At 47.4% G+C, this 12,434-nt stretch overlaps 1 protein-coding gene across 1 annotated transcript; it reads left to right on the top strand.

Annotated features, from left to right (window-relative positions):
- The first annotated feature begins 5,108 nt into the window (after positions 1-5,108).
- On the top strand, positions 5,109-11,977 carry LOC147528828 (nuclear envelope pore membrane protein POM 121-like). The gene is given in 9 exon segments (XM_086609911.1): positions 5,109-5,199; positions 6,994-7,588; positions 7,590-7,844; positions 7,846-8,430; positions 8,432-8,595; positions 10,865-11,092; positions 11,095-11,157; positions 11,218-11,814; positions 11,817-11,977. Coding segments are annotated over 9 exon segments (2,739 nt in total).
- The last annotated feature ends 457 nt before the right edge of the window (positions 11,978-12,434 follow it).

Genomic DNA, 12,434 nt, shown 5'->3' with positions numbered 1-12,434 from the left:
TATAATTACAAGGGCAGAAACCAGAAGTCTGAAATGTAATTTTTCACATTGTGGAAGGTTTCTTAGAAGAAAGTGAACATGAAATCTTGACATACGTGACATGAGTAGGGTTCACAGACTTTCTGGAATTCACAGACCTTCTAGCAAATCAAGGTACACGTTTATTTGCTTCATCTGAAATTAAAAAAACCTTACTTTCGAAACATTAAGCTGTCACAATCAAGGCAGACTCAAATCACAGATCTTGATTGCTGTACTTAATACTTCTTTTCATTTGCTCTAGTTTATCTTTGCGTATCCTGTTCCATGTGATTAAATACTCTTGATCACTCAGGAGCTCATGCTGAGCCTTATCATCTCACACAAAGAATCACGGGGTAAAGCTATTCAAGATCAAGACTCACAGAGAAAGTGTTTGCCCCAAATTCACCTTTTTCCATTATATCTGGACCTCTAAAGGAAACATATTTTCAAATCAAGACATAAAAAGATTTTTTTTTAAAGTAGCTCTAGCAATTTATAGAAACAAGCACAATGCCCATTCTGAAAATATTTCAGTGCAATGGTTTTGTCAAAGGTCAGGAAAGAAGGTAGAACGTTCTTTTGTAGCTGAAAAGTTACATTCTTATACCTCTTCTTACTTGCCTTGACTTGATTCTTTCTCAGTGAGAAGGAAGGTCAAGAAGTAGTAAGTTCACAGGAGAAGACATAGGATTTTGTGAAAAATATACTTTGAAGGGGAACATGGGTTACTATTGTAGTGAAAAACAAAGTTCCTGTTTGGTTTTTGTGTTTGTTTGGTTTGGTTTTGTTTGGTTGGGTTTTTTTTAATAGATGTGTCTTTCTTTGAATGTCTATTATTTTTTTATACATTTAATGTCATGCAAGCATTAGTAGAAGTGGGATGTGAAATGGAAATGGACCAAGACCTGAAGCTTAGGGCAGCCTCTGTCTGCTAAACCCGGTCACCTGTGGTTGGCAATGTGGCTTTTGTGTTTCTGCCAAGCAGCAGGACAGCTTTCTCAGGAGAGGTGGAAAGGGTCAGCACTCTTTCTCCTCCAGAAGAGGCTTCTCCACCACTGGAGATGTCACCTTGGATGCAACAACTCTGACTTCACAAGGAGATGAGGAAACTCTTACCTCCTAGAGTGTCACCTGTCAAATTACTAGCTGGGCTGTGAAGAGCAGCTCTTATTCTCTCTTCCCGTTGTCTTGCATGAGTGTGATTTTATCACTCTGCTTAGGAGTGTGTGGAGAAATCTTCTGGCCACTGCAGCATCCTGTGAAAGTTCTTTCCCTATGCAGGCTAGCTAAGAAACACCTGCAGCTTGTTACACTGGGAAAGTTGCCTTGAAACAGGTGCTGTAGCATTCAGCCGACCACTCTGGGAGATCGATGGTCAAGTGACCAATAGCCTTGACCCATCTAGTAAACCACATGACTTCTGACTAATTAAGGCAGGGCGTTTACCCCTAAAAGTGGGGCATTTCCCTCCTGAGCTTTGAAGGAGTGTGGGCTTGCTTTAGAGTGTAGCCTGAAGCCTTCCTATTGCATTGGAGTATTAGCCTGTTTGGAGCTGCCTGAAGCCTTCCTGTTGTGGCATCTGGTGACCCTGATGTGATACCCTCATGAGAGACCCTGAAGACCACAACCCCAACTCCCTCACCAGAGCCAAAAGAGCCAGAGCTGGAGCGAGAAGTCCTTTAATAAAGAAGGTAAAGCCGCTACCCCAAAAGAGGGAAGTGAGCTGGAGTTGGAATGAATGAATTGGGTCTCTGCTCACTGTAAAGCCTAGGCTGGTGAGCAACAGCAGTGCGCTACCTTTTGAGCAATTTGGATAGAAAAGTACCTGAATTCTGGATTGCCACATGGGATAAATGAATCATAGGAGCCTATATTTCCAGACCAGAATGCTTTTGTCCTGTGTTCAGCACCTCACACTACTGAACTGGGGACGTTGCTACTCTTTTGGGTTTAGGCAATGTTGGAGAATAAGCAGTGGAAATCATGCTCTCAGATACATGTTTTAATACTGCTGAGGCTCAGAGTTTAGGTTATCCTGATCACAATCTTAATAGCACTGTGCCTCCAATTCCTAGCAGTAAAGTAGGGGTAGATATAATACTTTCCTACCTGATGTAGGTAGACTGTAAACTCCTTAGGAGAGGGACTTTCTCATGCTCCCAATTCGTATACTGACATTGACATTCTAAAAGTGAACACAAGAAGGCCCAAGAAATAACTGTCTGCTTTTGGTACCTTATTGGTTTCATCTGGTTCCCATGCTACAATTGAATTTATGGTGACTGTCGGTACAATTTCTTTTCCCAACAAATCAGTTGCTGTTCATATGCTTATGCCAGTTTGTACCATATGATGCTCCCAGGAGTCTGGACTGTTTTCACAGTTTTCTGGACAGAGTGAGTTTTGCTGAAATAATTACATTTCCTTGACTTCATTAAATTAAGGGATTTCTCCTGGATAACCACATTTCTTCATATGGTGAAAGTAAATCTTCTAGTTAAGCTTAGTAAAAGTTGCACCAATTCGTTTTACTGTTCTACAGCTGTTTTCACTGGAGCAGGAAAGAATTTCCTTGCACATTTGTTTCCTTTTTAGAATCTAATATGCTTAAATACAACAGTCAATACTTCCTCCATGAATCATCTTTCTTTACCATAGATCTTTTTATAGCTTGCCTGTCTTAGACACCATTGTAACAGTAATTTTTAATAATTTCATTTTCTAACACCACCTGCCTAAAATGAGACACCTGCTCTCCATATCTATTTCCATTCCTCTTCATTAGGTTTCTGCCTGCATATCTTTCCTATACTATTACAAAAAATAATTTATCAAGATTTTTCAAAGTTTTAAAATAAAACTCAAATGTTACCCCATTATAATTGTTGTAGTAGATACACATTTTCCTTACAGAATGTCTTTAAAACTCCCTTATTTTTTGATTTGTGGCACATTCTTTTTTTTTGTAAATAGTGCAAATATTATATTGAAGACTATTCTTCATAATCTGTTCTCTGATCCAAAATCTGTTTTTAACACATTTATAAACTCCCTGCTTTTCTCAAACTTCTACTTTCCCTTTCAGTAATTTAGGATTAAAATCTTCATTTTAATTTGCTGGTGAATAATGAGCAGGGAAACGGATGTTTTGTTTTTAAGATGAAACCTCATTGCCTTATTGTGAGTGACCCTTGTAGTGGAGTGATGATATAATAACAACAACAGGCATTTTGTTTTTCTTTGCATTGATTTGATTTTCATCCAGACGCATTTCCTCACTGTTACAACTGAAAAAGTGATTATTCAGTGGCTACACAAAGGTCTTCACTATTGTTTGGTGCCAATAAATACATGGTTATAGATTAGAATATTGATACTTTATCCTGTTATATCTAATACTTGATCAAATTAATTTAGACTTTTATTTCCGAAGCAACCTATAAATCTTTCCATACCTCTATGGCAGATCTAAGAATTTAAACCTTAGTTCATACTTGTACTGGTCCCTATTTAAATATAGAAAATTTATTTTTCAAACATTTGAAAACTGTATTTATGTCAAACTTATGGGTCAAAAATCACCATCCCAGTCATTTAAATTGAAACCTCACAACGCCCTTTTCAAATCTAGTTTTTGTTTGTTTCACTTTAAAGAAAGTAGATAGGATGAAAATACATGTGTGATTTCCTTTGGATAAAACTCAACATAAAAACACTGGTTGAAAGCCGCAGATATGTTTAAACTGTAAACTAATGTCACTAGTGTTGACTTGAGGAGTTATAATAATACATTCAGATTGCAGTACAATGACAGCCTGCACTGATTTTTGCAGAACGTTGATTAGAGACTGATTGAAACCAGGGAATTTGCACATGCATTAAAACCACTACAGGTTTCAGAGTATTACAAACTGGGGCCAGGATCTTATCAGTGAAAACTCAAGAGTTCTAGCCTCCGCATTCTCATTGCCTTTGAATTAAATATACAGAAATGTAATAGTTCATGATGTGAAATAGAAACTGATAGACATTTTGTAAACGCGTTTTCTGACTTGAGTCCCATAGAACTCATAATCTATTTAACAGACTGAAAACAAACTGCATTTCTAGAGAAGAATTAGCTAGCTGTATTCCGAGAATGTATCTTTGAATCTCATTCAACTCACAATCAGCTGATATTTTGATCACAATTTAGATACTCAGTTTATATAATCTGGCAGTTGAACCAAAAATCATGGTTTGGGTTTAATTTCACTTTGGTCTCCTATTGGAAGAAATATCTTTCCAGCTTAGTCAAACTATATTCTGCTGATAAGGGGGAATATGAATGACATGCAATATTATGTCTCAGTGGAATCTTACACGAACAGAGGAAACAATACCTTTGGTTGAGATACTAACACAGAGATCAAAATTAAATCTATGAAAATCCTTATGTGTAAAACCTCACTGTCTGCAATATTATACATGGAACCTTGTATATAAGGATACTCGGGCATCCTATAAACCCATTTCAAGTCTATAACCTGAGTTTCTGAACATGTATAATTTGCTAAACCAAAGAGGCCAGGGAGACAAATATTTAAACCTGTCTATAAGGATTTATCCATGCATGTGTACACAAGTTAATATGTAAATAGCTAGACAACTAAAAGGCCTATTTGTGATTAAAGATTAAAAAGCTCAATTTTTTTTTGCTCTCTTGGTCTCCTAGGTGCTCTGTAGCATGATAAGGATGCATGTCATTAAAGAAAAAATAAGATGAAGGAATGATTAAATAAAAAGATTGACAAAAAAAGAAGTTGTTCTGTTTAAGCCGAAGAAGGGGATAATGTGCATGCAAATGGGGTAGAAAAATAATGAATTGGTAGCTGAAAAATGGATATTTAGAGATAAGTGGACACTGCTAAAAGACGAATGTTCTATACATTGTAAGCATATTAGAATCAAAGTCATGCTGTCTGTGCACTCAAATATATTATCAATATATTTTTCTTAGTAAGGTCAACAGTTTAGACAGTGATATAAATGTCCAAACACAAAAACATTTTACATATCTATACTAAAAAATTACTTTAAGCAGCATGTCGGTGTTTGAGCCACTGGTAGCCAACAGTGTCCCCACCTCTCTCATACCTAAGCCTGGCTCTTGGAAGAGGAGCCTTGTCTTGCACTGTAGAATCATAGAATGGTTTGGGTTGGAAGGGACCTCAAAGATGATCTAGTTCCAACCCCCATGCCATGGGCAGGGAAACCCGCCACTACACCAGGTTGCCCAAAGCCTCATCCAACCTGGCCTTGAACACTTCCAGGGATGGGGCATCTACAGCTGCTCTAGGCAACCTGTTCTAGTGCCTCACCACCTCTGAGTGAAAAATTTCTCCCCTCCATCTAAGCTAAATCTGCCCTCTTTCAGTTTAAATCCATTGCCCCTTTTCCTATCACTACATGTCCTTGTAAAAAGTCCCTTTCCAGCTTTCCTGTAGGCCCCTTTTAAGTACTGGAAGGCTGCTAGAAGATCATCCCGAAGCCTTCTCTTCTCCAGGCTGAACAGCCCCAACTCTCTCAGCCTGTCTTCATAGAAGAGATGCTCCAGCCCTTGGATCATCTTCGTGGCCCTCCTCTGGACTCGTTCCAGTAGCTCCATGTCCCTCTTGTGTTGGGGACTCCAAAGCTGAACACAGTATTACAGGTGGGGTCTCACGAGAGCTGAGTAGAGGGGCAGAAGCCCCTCCCTCGACCTGCTGGCCACGCTTCTTTGGATGCAGCTCAGGATACGGTTGGCTTTCTGGGCTGCCAGCGCACATTGCTGGCTCATGTTGAGCTTCTCATCCACCAGCACTCCCAAGTCCTTTTCCTCAGGGCTGCTCTCAATCCATTCTCCACCCAGCCTGTACTTGTGCTTGGGATTGCCCTGACCCACGTGCAGGACCTTGCACTTGGCCTTGTTGAACTTCATGAGGTTCACAAGGGCCCACCTCTCCAGCCTGTCAAGGTCCCTCTGGATGGCATACCTTCCCTCCAGTGTGTCCACAACACCACACAACTTGGTGTCATCTGCAAACTTGCTGAGGGTGTACTCGATCCCACTGTCCATGTCTCCAACAAAGATGTTAAATAGCACTGGTCCCAGTACTGACCTTTGAGGAACACCACTCATCACTGGCCTCCACTTGGACATTGAACCGTTGACTACAACTCTTTGAGTGCGACCATCCAGCCAATTCCTTACCCACCAAGTAGTCCATCCGTCAAATCCGTGTCTCTCCAGTTTAGAGACAAGGATGTCGTGTGGGACAGTATCAAATGCTTTGGACAAGTCCAGGTAGACGATGTCAGTTGCTCTTCCCTTATCCATCAATTCTGTAACCTTATCATAGAAGGCCACCAAATTAGGCAGGATTTGCCCATAGAGAAGCCATGTTGGCTGTCACCAATCACCTCCTTATTTTCCATGTGCCTTAGCAAACTGCCAGCAGGATCTGCTCCATGATCTTGCTGGGCACAGAGGTGAGACTGACTGGCCTGTAGTTCCCTGGGTCTTCTTTTTTTCCCTCTTTGAAGATGGGAGCCATGTTTCCCCTTTTCCAATCAGTGGGAACTTCACCAGACTGCCATGACTTCCCAAATAGGATGGATAGTGGCTTAGCAACCTCATCTGCCAGTTCCCTCAGGACCTGCGGATGCACTTCATCAGGTCCCACAGACTTGTGCACCTTCAGGTTCTTTAGATGGTCTTGAACCTGATCTTCTCCTACAATGGGCGGTTCTTCATTCTCACAGTCCCTGCCTTTGCCTTCTGTGCCTTGGGCTGTGGAGCTGGAGCTCTTGCCAGTGAAGACTGAGGCAAAGAAGTCATTGAGTACCTCAGCCTTCTCCATATCCCTGGTAGCCAGGTCTCCCATTTCCTTCCAGAGAGGGCCTACGTTTTCCCTAGATCTCTTTTTATCACTGACATATCTATAGAAGTCTATAGAAGTTGTCCGGATGACTGCTCTAACAAGATGTCACGCACATCTTCCATGAGCTCCCTGAACAATACCTATGCTGCCGGGATCCTCAGCTCCAGCCACAATGTCATCGCCAGCTCCTGCCGCGCCCTCTCACAGCTGAGAAAGAGAAGTGGTGTGAGCATGTCCTAGCTGTCCAGTCCCCCGTCTTCCCACTCCCAGTCACCAGAGTGGCCTCTCAAGAAAGCCAGGAAAGAGGAGTTGGATTGCTCCAACACTTCCACTCCAGCGAAATCAGACAATGAGGTGCAAACAGAGAAAGCATCAGAGACATCAGTGCAGAAGAAGCAGAATTCCCAGAGCCTGCCTTCCACATCGCAGAGCAGTGGGAAGCGCAAGCAGAAGACATCGTTGCTGATGCCTCACATGGGGGACCCGCTGGTGCTGCCCCCGCCACCTCAGCTGGGCGACTTTATCATGGCGAAGCACCTGGATGCGGAGAAGAAGGCAGCATGGCGGTGGATAAACAAAGTCTTGGAGGACAAGGCTGATGCGGTCACCAGCACCACTGCAGAGACTACACCCATGTCCAGGCCGCTGGCGTTCGCCGTGACCTCCCTCACCTCTGGCTACCTCAACAGCTCCTGTCTTGGCCAGCACCAACTTGCTCTTGGACAGCCTGAAGAAGATGCAGAGCAGCCAGGCTGCACCCGTGCCAGCAGACTCCACTGGAGCTGTGGTAGCATCCCAGCCTCCTTCATCAGCCGCACAGCCGCCTGCTCCTGCTGTATCGCTGGAGTCGAGTTCTCTGCCTGCCACCTCTGCTGACACCAAGCCTGTGCCCGTGTTGAGCAAGCCTGCCCCTACTGTCCCCCGCCTTGGGGGCGCAGACCCCCAACAGCCTGGCGTCTCCGGCATTCAAAGAGCTGGGCCAGACCCCCAGTAAGCCTCCTTCCTTCCCAAAGCCAAGCATCCTTTTCGGGATGCTGAACATCCCTCCTGCCAGCCAGCTGGCAATAACGACGACCGCTGCTGTGCCCACCACGACCACTGTCTTCAAAACCATCTTTGGCACTTTGCCGAAAAGCACAGCACCCTGTACAGCTGTTGTCTCTGCCTCAGTCACTGTGCCTGCGAGCTCAGGCCCTTCTTCAACGTCTTCCACCACCACCATGTTCAAGTCTATCTTCGGCAGCGTCACTGCAGCTTCTTCTCCAGCGAAGGCCTCCCCTTTTGCCTTCAAACCAACACCACCGCCAGCCTCAGCCACAGATCTGCCAGCAGCTTCCATGACTACCCTGGCAGGATTCACGGGTCTCCCTAACGTCATCTTCACCACTGCAGCTACAACTGCCACCATGCAGAGTTCCTCCACAGATGCCACCATTAAACCCGTCTCCAGCTTTGGACTCAACCCACCCGCCTCCACCGGCCCTGTCAACAGCCTGACTGTCACCGCAGCCATTCCTGTCTGTCAGCCCAGCCATATCAGCTCCCAGCATAGAGACCAGCTTTGCCACACCAAGGCCTGTGTTCCAGTTCGGAAAGCCACCTTCAGCCACAGTCACTGCCACCACCAGCATCCCAGGAGACCCTGCCTTTGGCCAAGCACCTTCAAACTCAACAGCTCTGTCCTGGTTTTAGCTGGGACAGAGTTAGCTCTTCTTTTTAGCAGCTAGAAGTGCTCCGTGTTTTGGTTTTACTCAGAGGCTCGCTCTGAGAAGAATGTTGATAGCACACTGATGTTTATAGTTGGCACTGAGGTCTCAAGGACTTTTTCAGCTTGTCGTGTTCTTGCCAGTGTGCAGGAGCACAACAGGATAAGGGGGGAGTATAGCCGGGACAAGGGGTCCACAACTCTCCTTACGATTTGTACCTGAACTTAAGATTGAGGGCCAAATTGGCCAATTAGTATTCCATATCATGCAGCGTCATGCCCAGTATAAAAGTGAGGGTCAGCCGCAAAGAAGGGCTTTTGCCCTTCCAGGACTCTCACTTTCGAGCTCTCAGAGTGGTTTTTTTTCCTCTCTCTCTGTCTCGCTGCTCCCATTCATCCGGGATCGCGGTATCGAGTTTTATCTATTTCAGGATTGCAGCTTCGTAACGAGACAGGCCTCGGTCAAGGGGTGGTGAGCAATCACACTGTACATCACTTGTTTGTATATGTTTATCCTTGTGCGTATCCATACATATATATATTGGTAGCGGTAGTAGTAAATTGTTCTTATCTCAACCCTCGGGTCTCTTTTCTTTTTCCTCTTTGATTCTCTCCCTCATCCCTGGGGTGGGGGAGGGTGAGAGGGGACTGTGTAGGGTATAGTTGCTGGAGCAGCCTAACCCACGACAGTCCTTTTTGGCGCCCAACGTGGGGTTGAGGAATTCGAGATAAGGATCGACATTGGGAAAGGTAACGGACAAAACATGGACTGCACAGTGGTGAAAAACAAAAGGACCTTGGGAAACTCAGATAGTTGTGACTGGTGAAGGTACCAGGGGTGGATTGTTTATGAAACGCCTGTTCTTGTTCAATATTGTTTGCAAAATCTGTTGCAATGTTAATGTAACTTAAGTTGTGCCTCAGTAGGGAACCCGCAGAGGTGAGGGGTGGAATCTTAAGGTTTGATGTGGGGGGGGAGGTCCGGGTGGCAGAAGCTGCCCATCAGACCGGACTCCCATCCCCCTCAGGGCTTGAGCCAATCAGCCCCTCTGCGAATTGCCCTATTTAAGTCGGGACAAAGGAACCGGAAAGGTGTGCCTTTGCCCAGGGGCAAGGAGAAGGGAGGGGGGCACAGCCCCTGCTCCCTGGCACCCGGCCGGGTGGCGGCCTGTGCCAAGCCAGGGCCATCCTTTGGGGATGGCCGCGACAGAGCCACTTGGGGAACTCGGGGAGAGCTCCGCTCCCGGCGTGCTCACCAGGCCAAGTTCACCCAGAAAAGACTGAGATCTGAGAGAAACAGCCACACCGACACTAGGTCAGTGAAGATGGAATGGAACAACGTGTGCCGCAGCTGAGTCCCCCTTGCAAGCAGCCCCCTTGCAACCAGTCCTCGGTGGAGCAAGCAGAGACCCACTCGCAGCCCGTGGAGGATCCACGTCGAGAAGAGATGCCAGAGCCTGAGTACGGTACGCATCTAAAGTCCGTGGGACAACCCCCGCCGATGAGGAGGTGTTTGGTTTAAAGGAGATGCCTGAGCCCGAAGACTATTGAATTATGGGCACAGGTCAAGGCGCACTTAGGCATTTATGCATTTTAAGTCTGTATGGAGACACATTTAACGTCGATATGACGACCCACGCCAGAGCGCATTTAAAGTCTGTATGATGACCCACACTAGAGCGAGTGGCTACAACTCCCTCAGAGTCCAAGACTGTGGTAAAGTCCGCACCTAGAGCAATCCAATGGGGTAAGGATTGCCTCCTGTGGGTAGGACCTCACTTTTTCCCCATGAGTAGGGGAATCCACTGGAGCAAGGGACAATGGTGTAAGGACTCCTTCTCCTTTAAGAGAAGCAGCAGTAACAACATGGAATGAACTGACCTGCACTCCCCCATTCCCTGCCCCCATGCGCCACTGGGGGAGGAGGTAGAGCCGGGAAGAAAAGGGAAAAGGGGGGGAGTAGTGTTGATTTTAAGTTCTGGCCTTGTTTTCTTGTTATCCTCTCAAGTAACCATTTTTGTTTGCTTTTCTCTTTGTAGGTAGCTGTTAATAAACTGTTTTGCTTTAAGGAAACTGAGCCTCTTTTGCCCGGGACCGTGGTCGGTGGGTGCTCCTCTGTTCCTGTCTCGACCCTCAGCTCTTTTATTACATTTTTCTCCTCTCCATTTTACAGGAGTGGGAGAGCTGCGTGGGGTTTAGTTGCTGGATTGGCCTAACCCACGACAAGCTCCTACCACCACTGTGGGCTTTAGCATATGTAGGGGCACCACGCTGACATCTTCTACCTCAGGCCACGTGATGCTGACGTATGGCTCCTCTGGTTCAGCTTTTGGCAGTTCCTTCAGTGCAAGCGCAAAGTCACCACCGCCATATCCCAGCACAGTGAGTCAACCCGCCTTCAGCGCCGGTGCTGTGGAGAGCCAGCTGTCCGCCAGCAAGCCTGCTGCCAGCCCTGTCAGCTTTGGCCCCCATTTAGTTTTGGAGCCCCTGCAGCCCAGTCCACAGCTCAGCTGGCCTTTGGCAGTGGTGCTCAGCCGGCCTTTGGCAGTGGTGCTCAGCCAGCCTTTGGCAGTGGTGCTCAGCCAGCCTTTGGCAGTGGTGCTCAGCCAGCCTTTGGCACAACAAGCGCCCAGGGCTCCTTTGGCACCAGCAGCACCCAGGCAGCATTCGGAACCACCACGTCAGTCTTCTGTTTCGGGACAGCCACCTCCAGCTTCAGTTTCACCACCCAGACCACAAGCAGCAGCTCTGGCACCACCCCTTCTTTCGCCTTTGGGGTGACAGCCCAGCCAGGCCCCTCTGCCAGCGCCTTTGGGATCGGCACGCCTGCCCTGAGCAGCGGCTCCCCTGCCATGGCGTTCGGCTTTGGGGCTGGGCAGAGTACAGCAGCTCCGGCAGCAACACCGGTCGGCTCTTCCCTGACACCGATGCTGAGCACACTGGGTGTGCAGAACCAGAGCATGCCCTTTGCCTTCATCGTGCCCAGTGCACCTGACAACAGCCCCGTGTTCAGAGGAACTCCTGTGCCCAACTTCAGGCAGAGAACGCATGTCCCAGGAGCAGCAGGGAGAGGAAGCAGTAGCCTTTCCTTCAGGACACCCAGCGCTCCTGCCTCAGGCTTTGGAGGAGTCGGCGCTTCCTTTGGTTCGTCCACTCCTAGCTTTTCCATTGGGGCAGGATCCAAGATGGTGCTCGCCAGTGGCTGCAGGCACGGAGACAGCACACCCGCAAAAGTAACGTCGGGAGCTGCTGGGCCCCGCCGCCAGCCTGTGCGAGGACCGCCTGCACGAGCACCTGTGTGGGGGCTCTGGTCTGGAGTGGGTCTCCATGGCAGGACCAGTGGTGACGGGACCAGGCCCCCATCTCTGATGCCAGCCGGAGACTGTGCTGGGTGGTAGCGACTGGGGTGGGACAGGATAAACCAAACTCTTCTTACTTGAACAGTTCCACAGCCAAGGCTGGATAAACCTCTGTACTTAAAAATCATTTTATATTTGAGTCGCCGAAGGGAGCTGCGCTGGAGCCGGACCGACCCGCTGCGGAGCGGCAGAGCTCGGCGCACAGGGGCTTTTCCTGAAGAAGTCAGGAGACGCTGAGGGAGCGAAGAGACCTCCCCCAGGAGCCGGCAGCTGTGGCGGGAGACGCTGACGTGTCCCGGGCGTTGCCAGAGCAACGGCGGTCCCGCCCACCGCTGTGAAAGAGCCGCCCAGGGAGCGGGGGGCGGCAGGTTGCGCGAGAAGGGCTCAGTCAGTCATGCTGCCTGGTCGCTCGCTCGAGAGGTGAGTTTGGTTGCCGCCGTCACC

Source organism: Tauraco erythrolophus, chromosome 4 (genome assembly GCF_009769465.1).
Source record: "Tauraco erythrolophus isolate bTauEry1 chromosome 4, bTauEry1.pri, whole genome shotgun sequence".
NCBI lineage: Eukaryota > Metazoa > Chordata > Aves > Musophagiformes > Musophagidae > Tauraco > Tauraco erythrolophus.
This window is presented reverse-complemented; position numbering and strand designations above follow the sequence as displayed.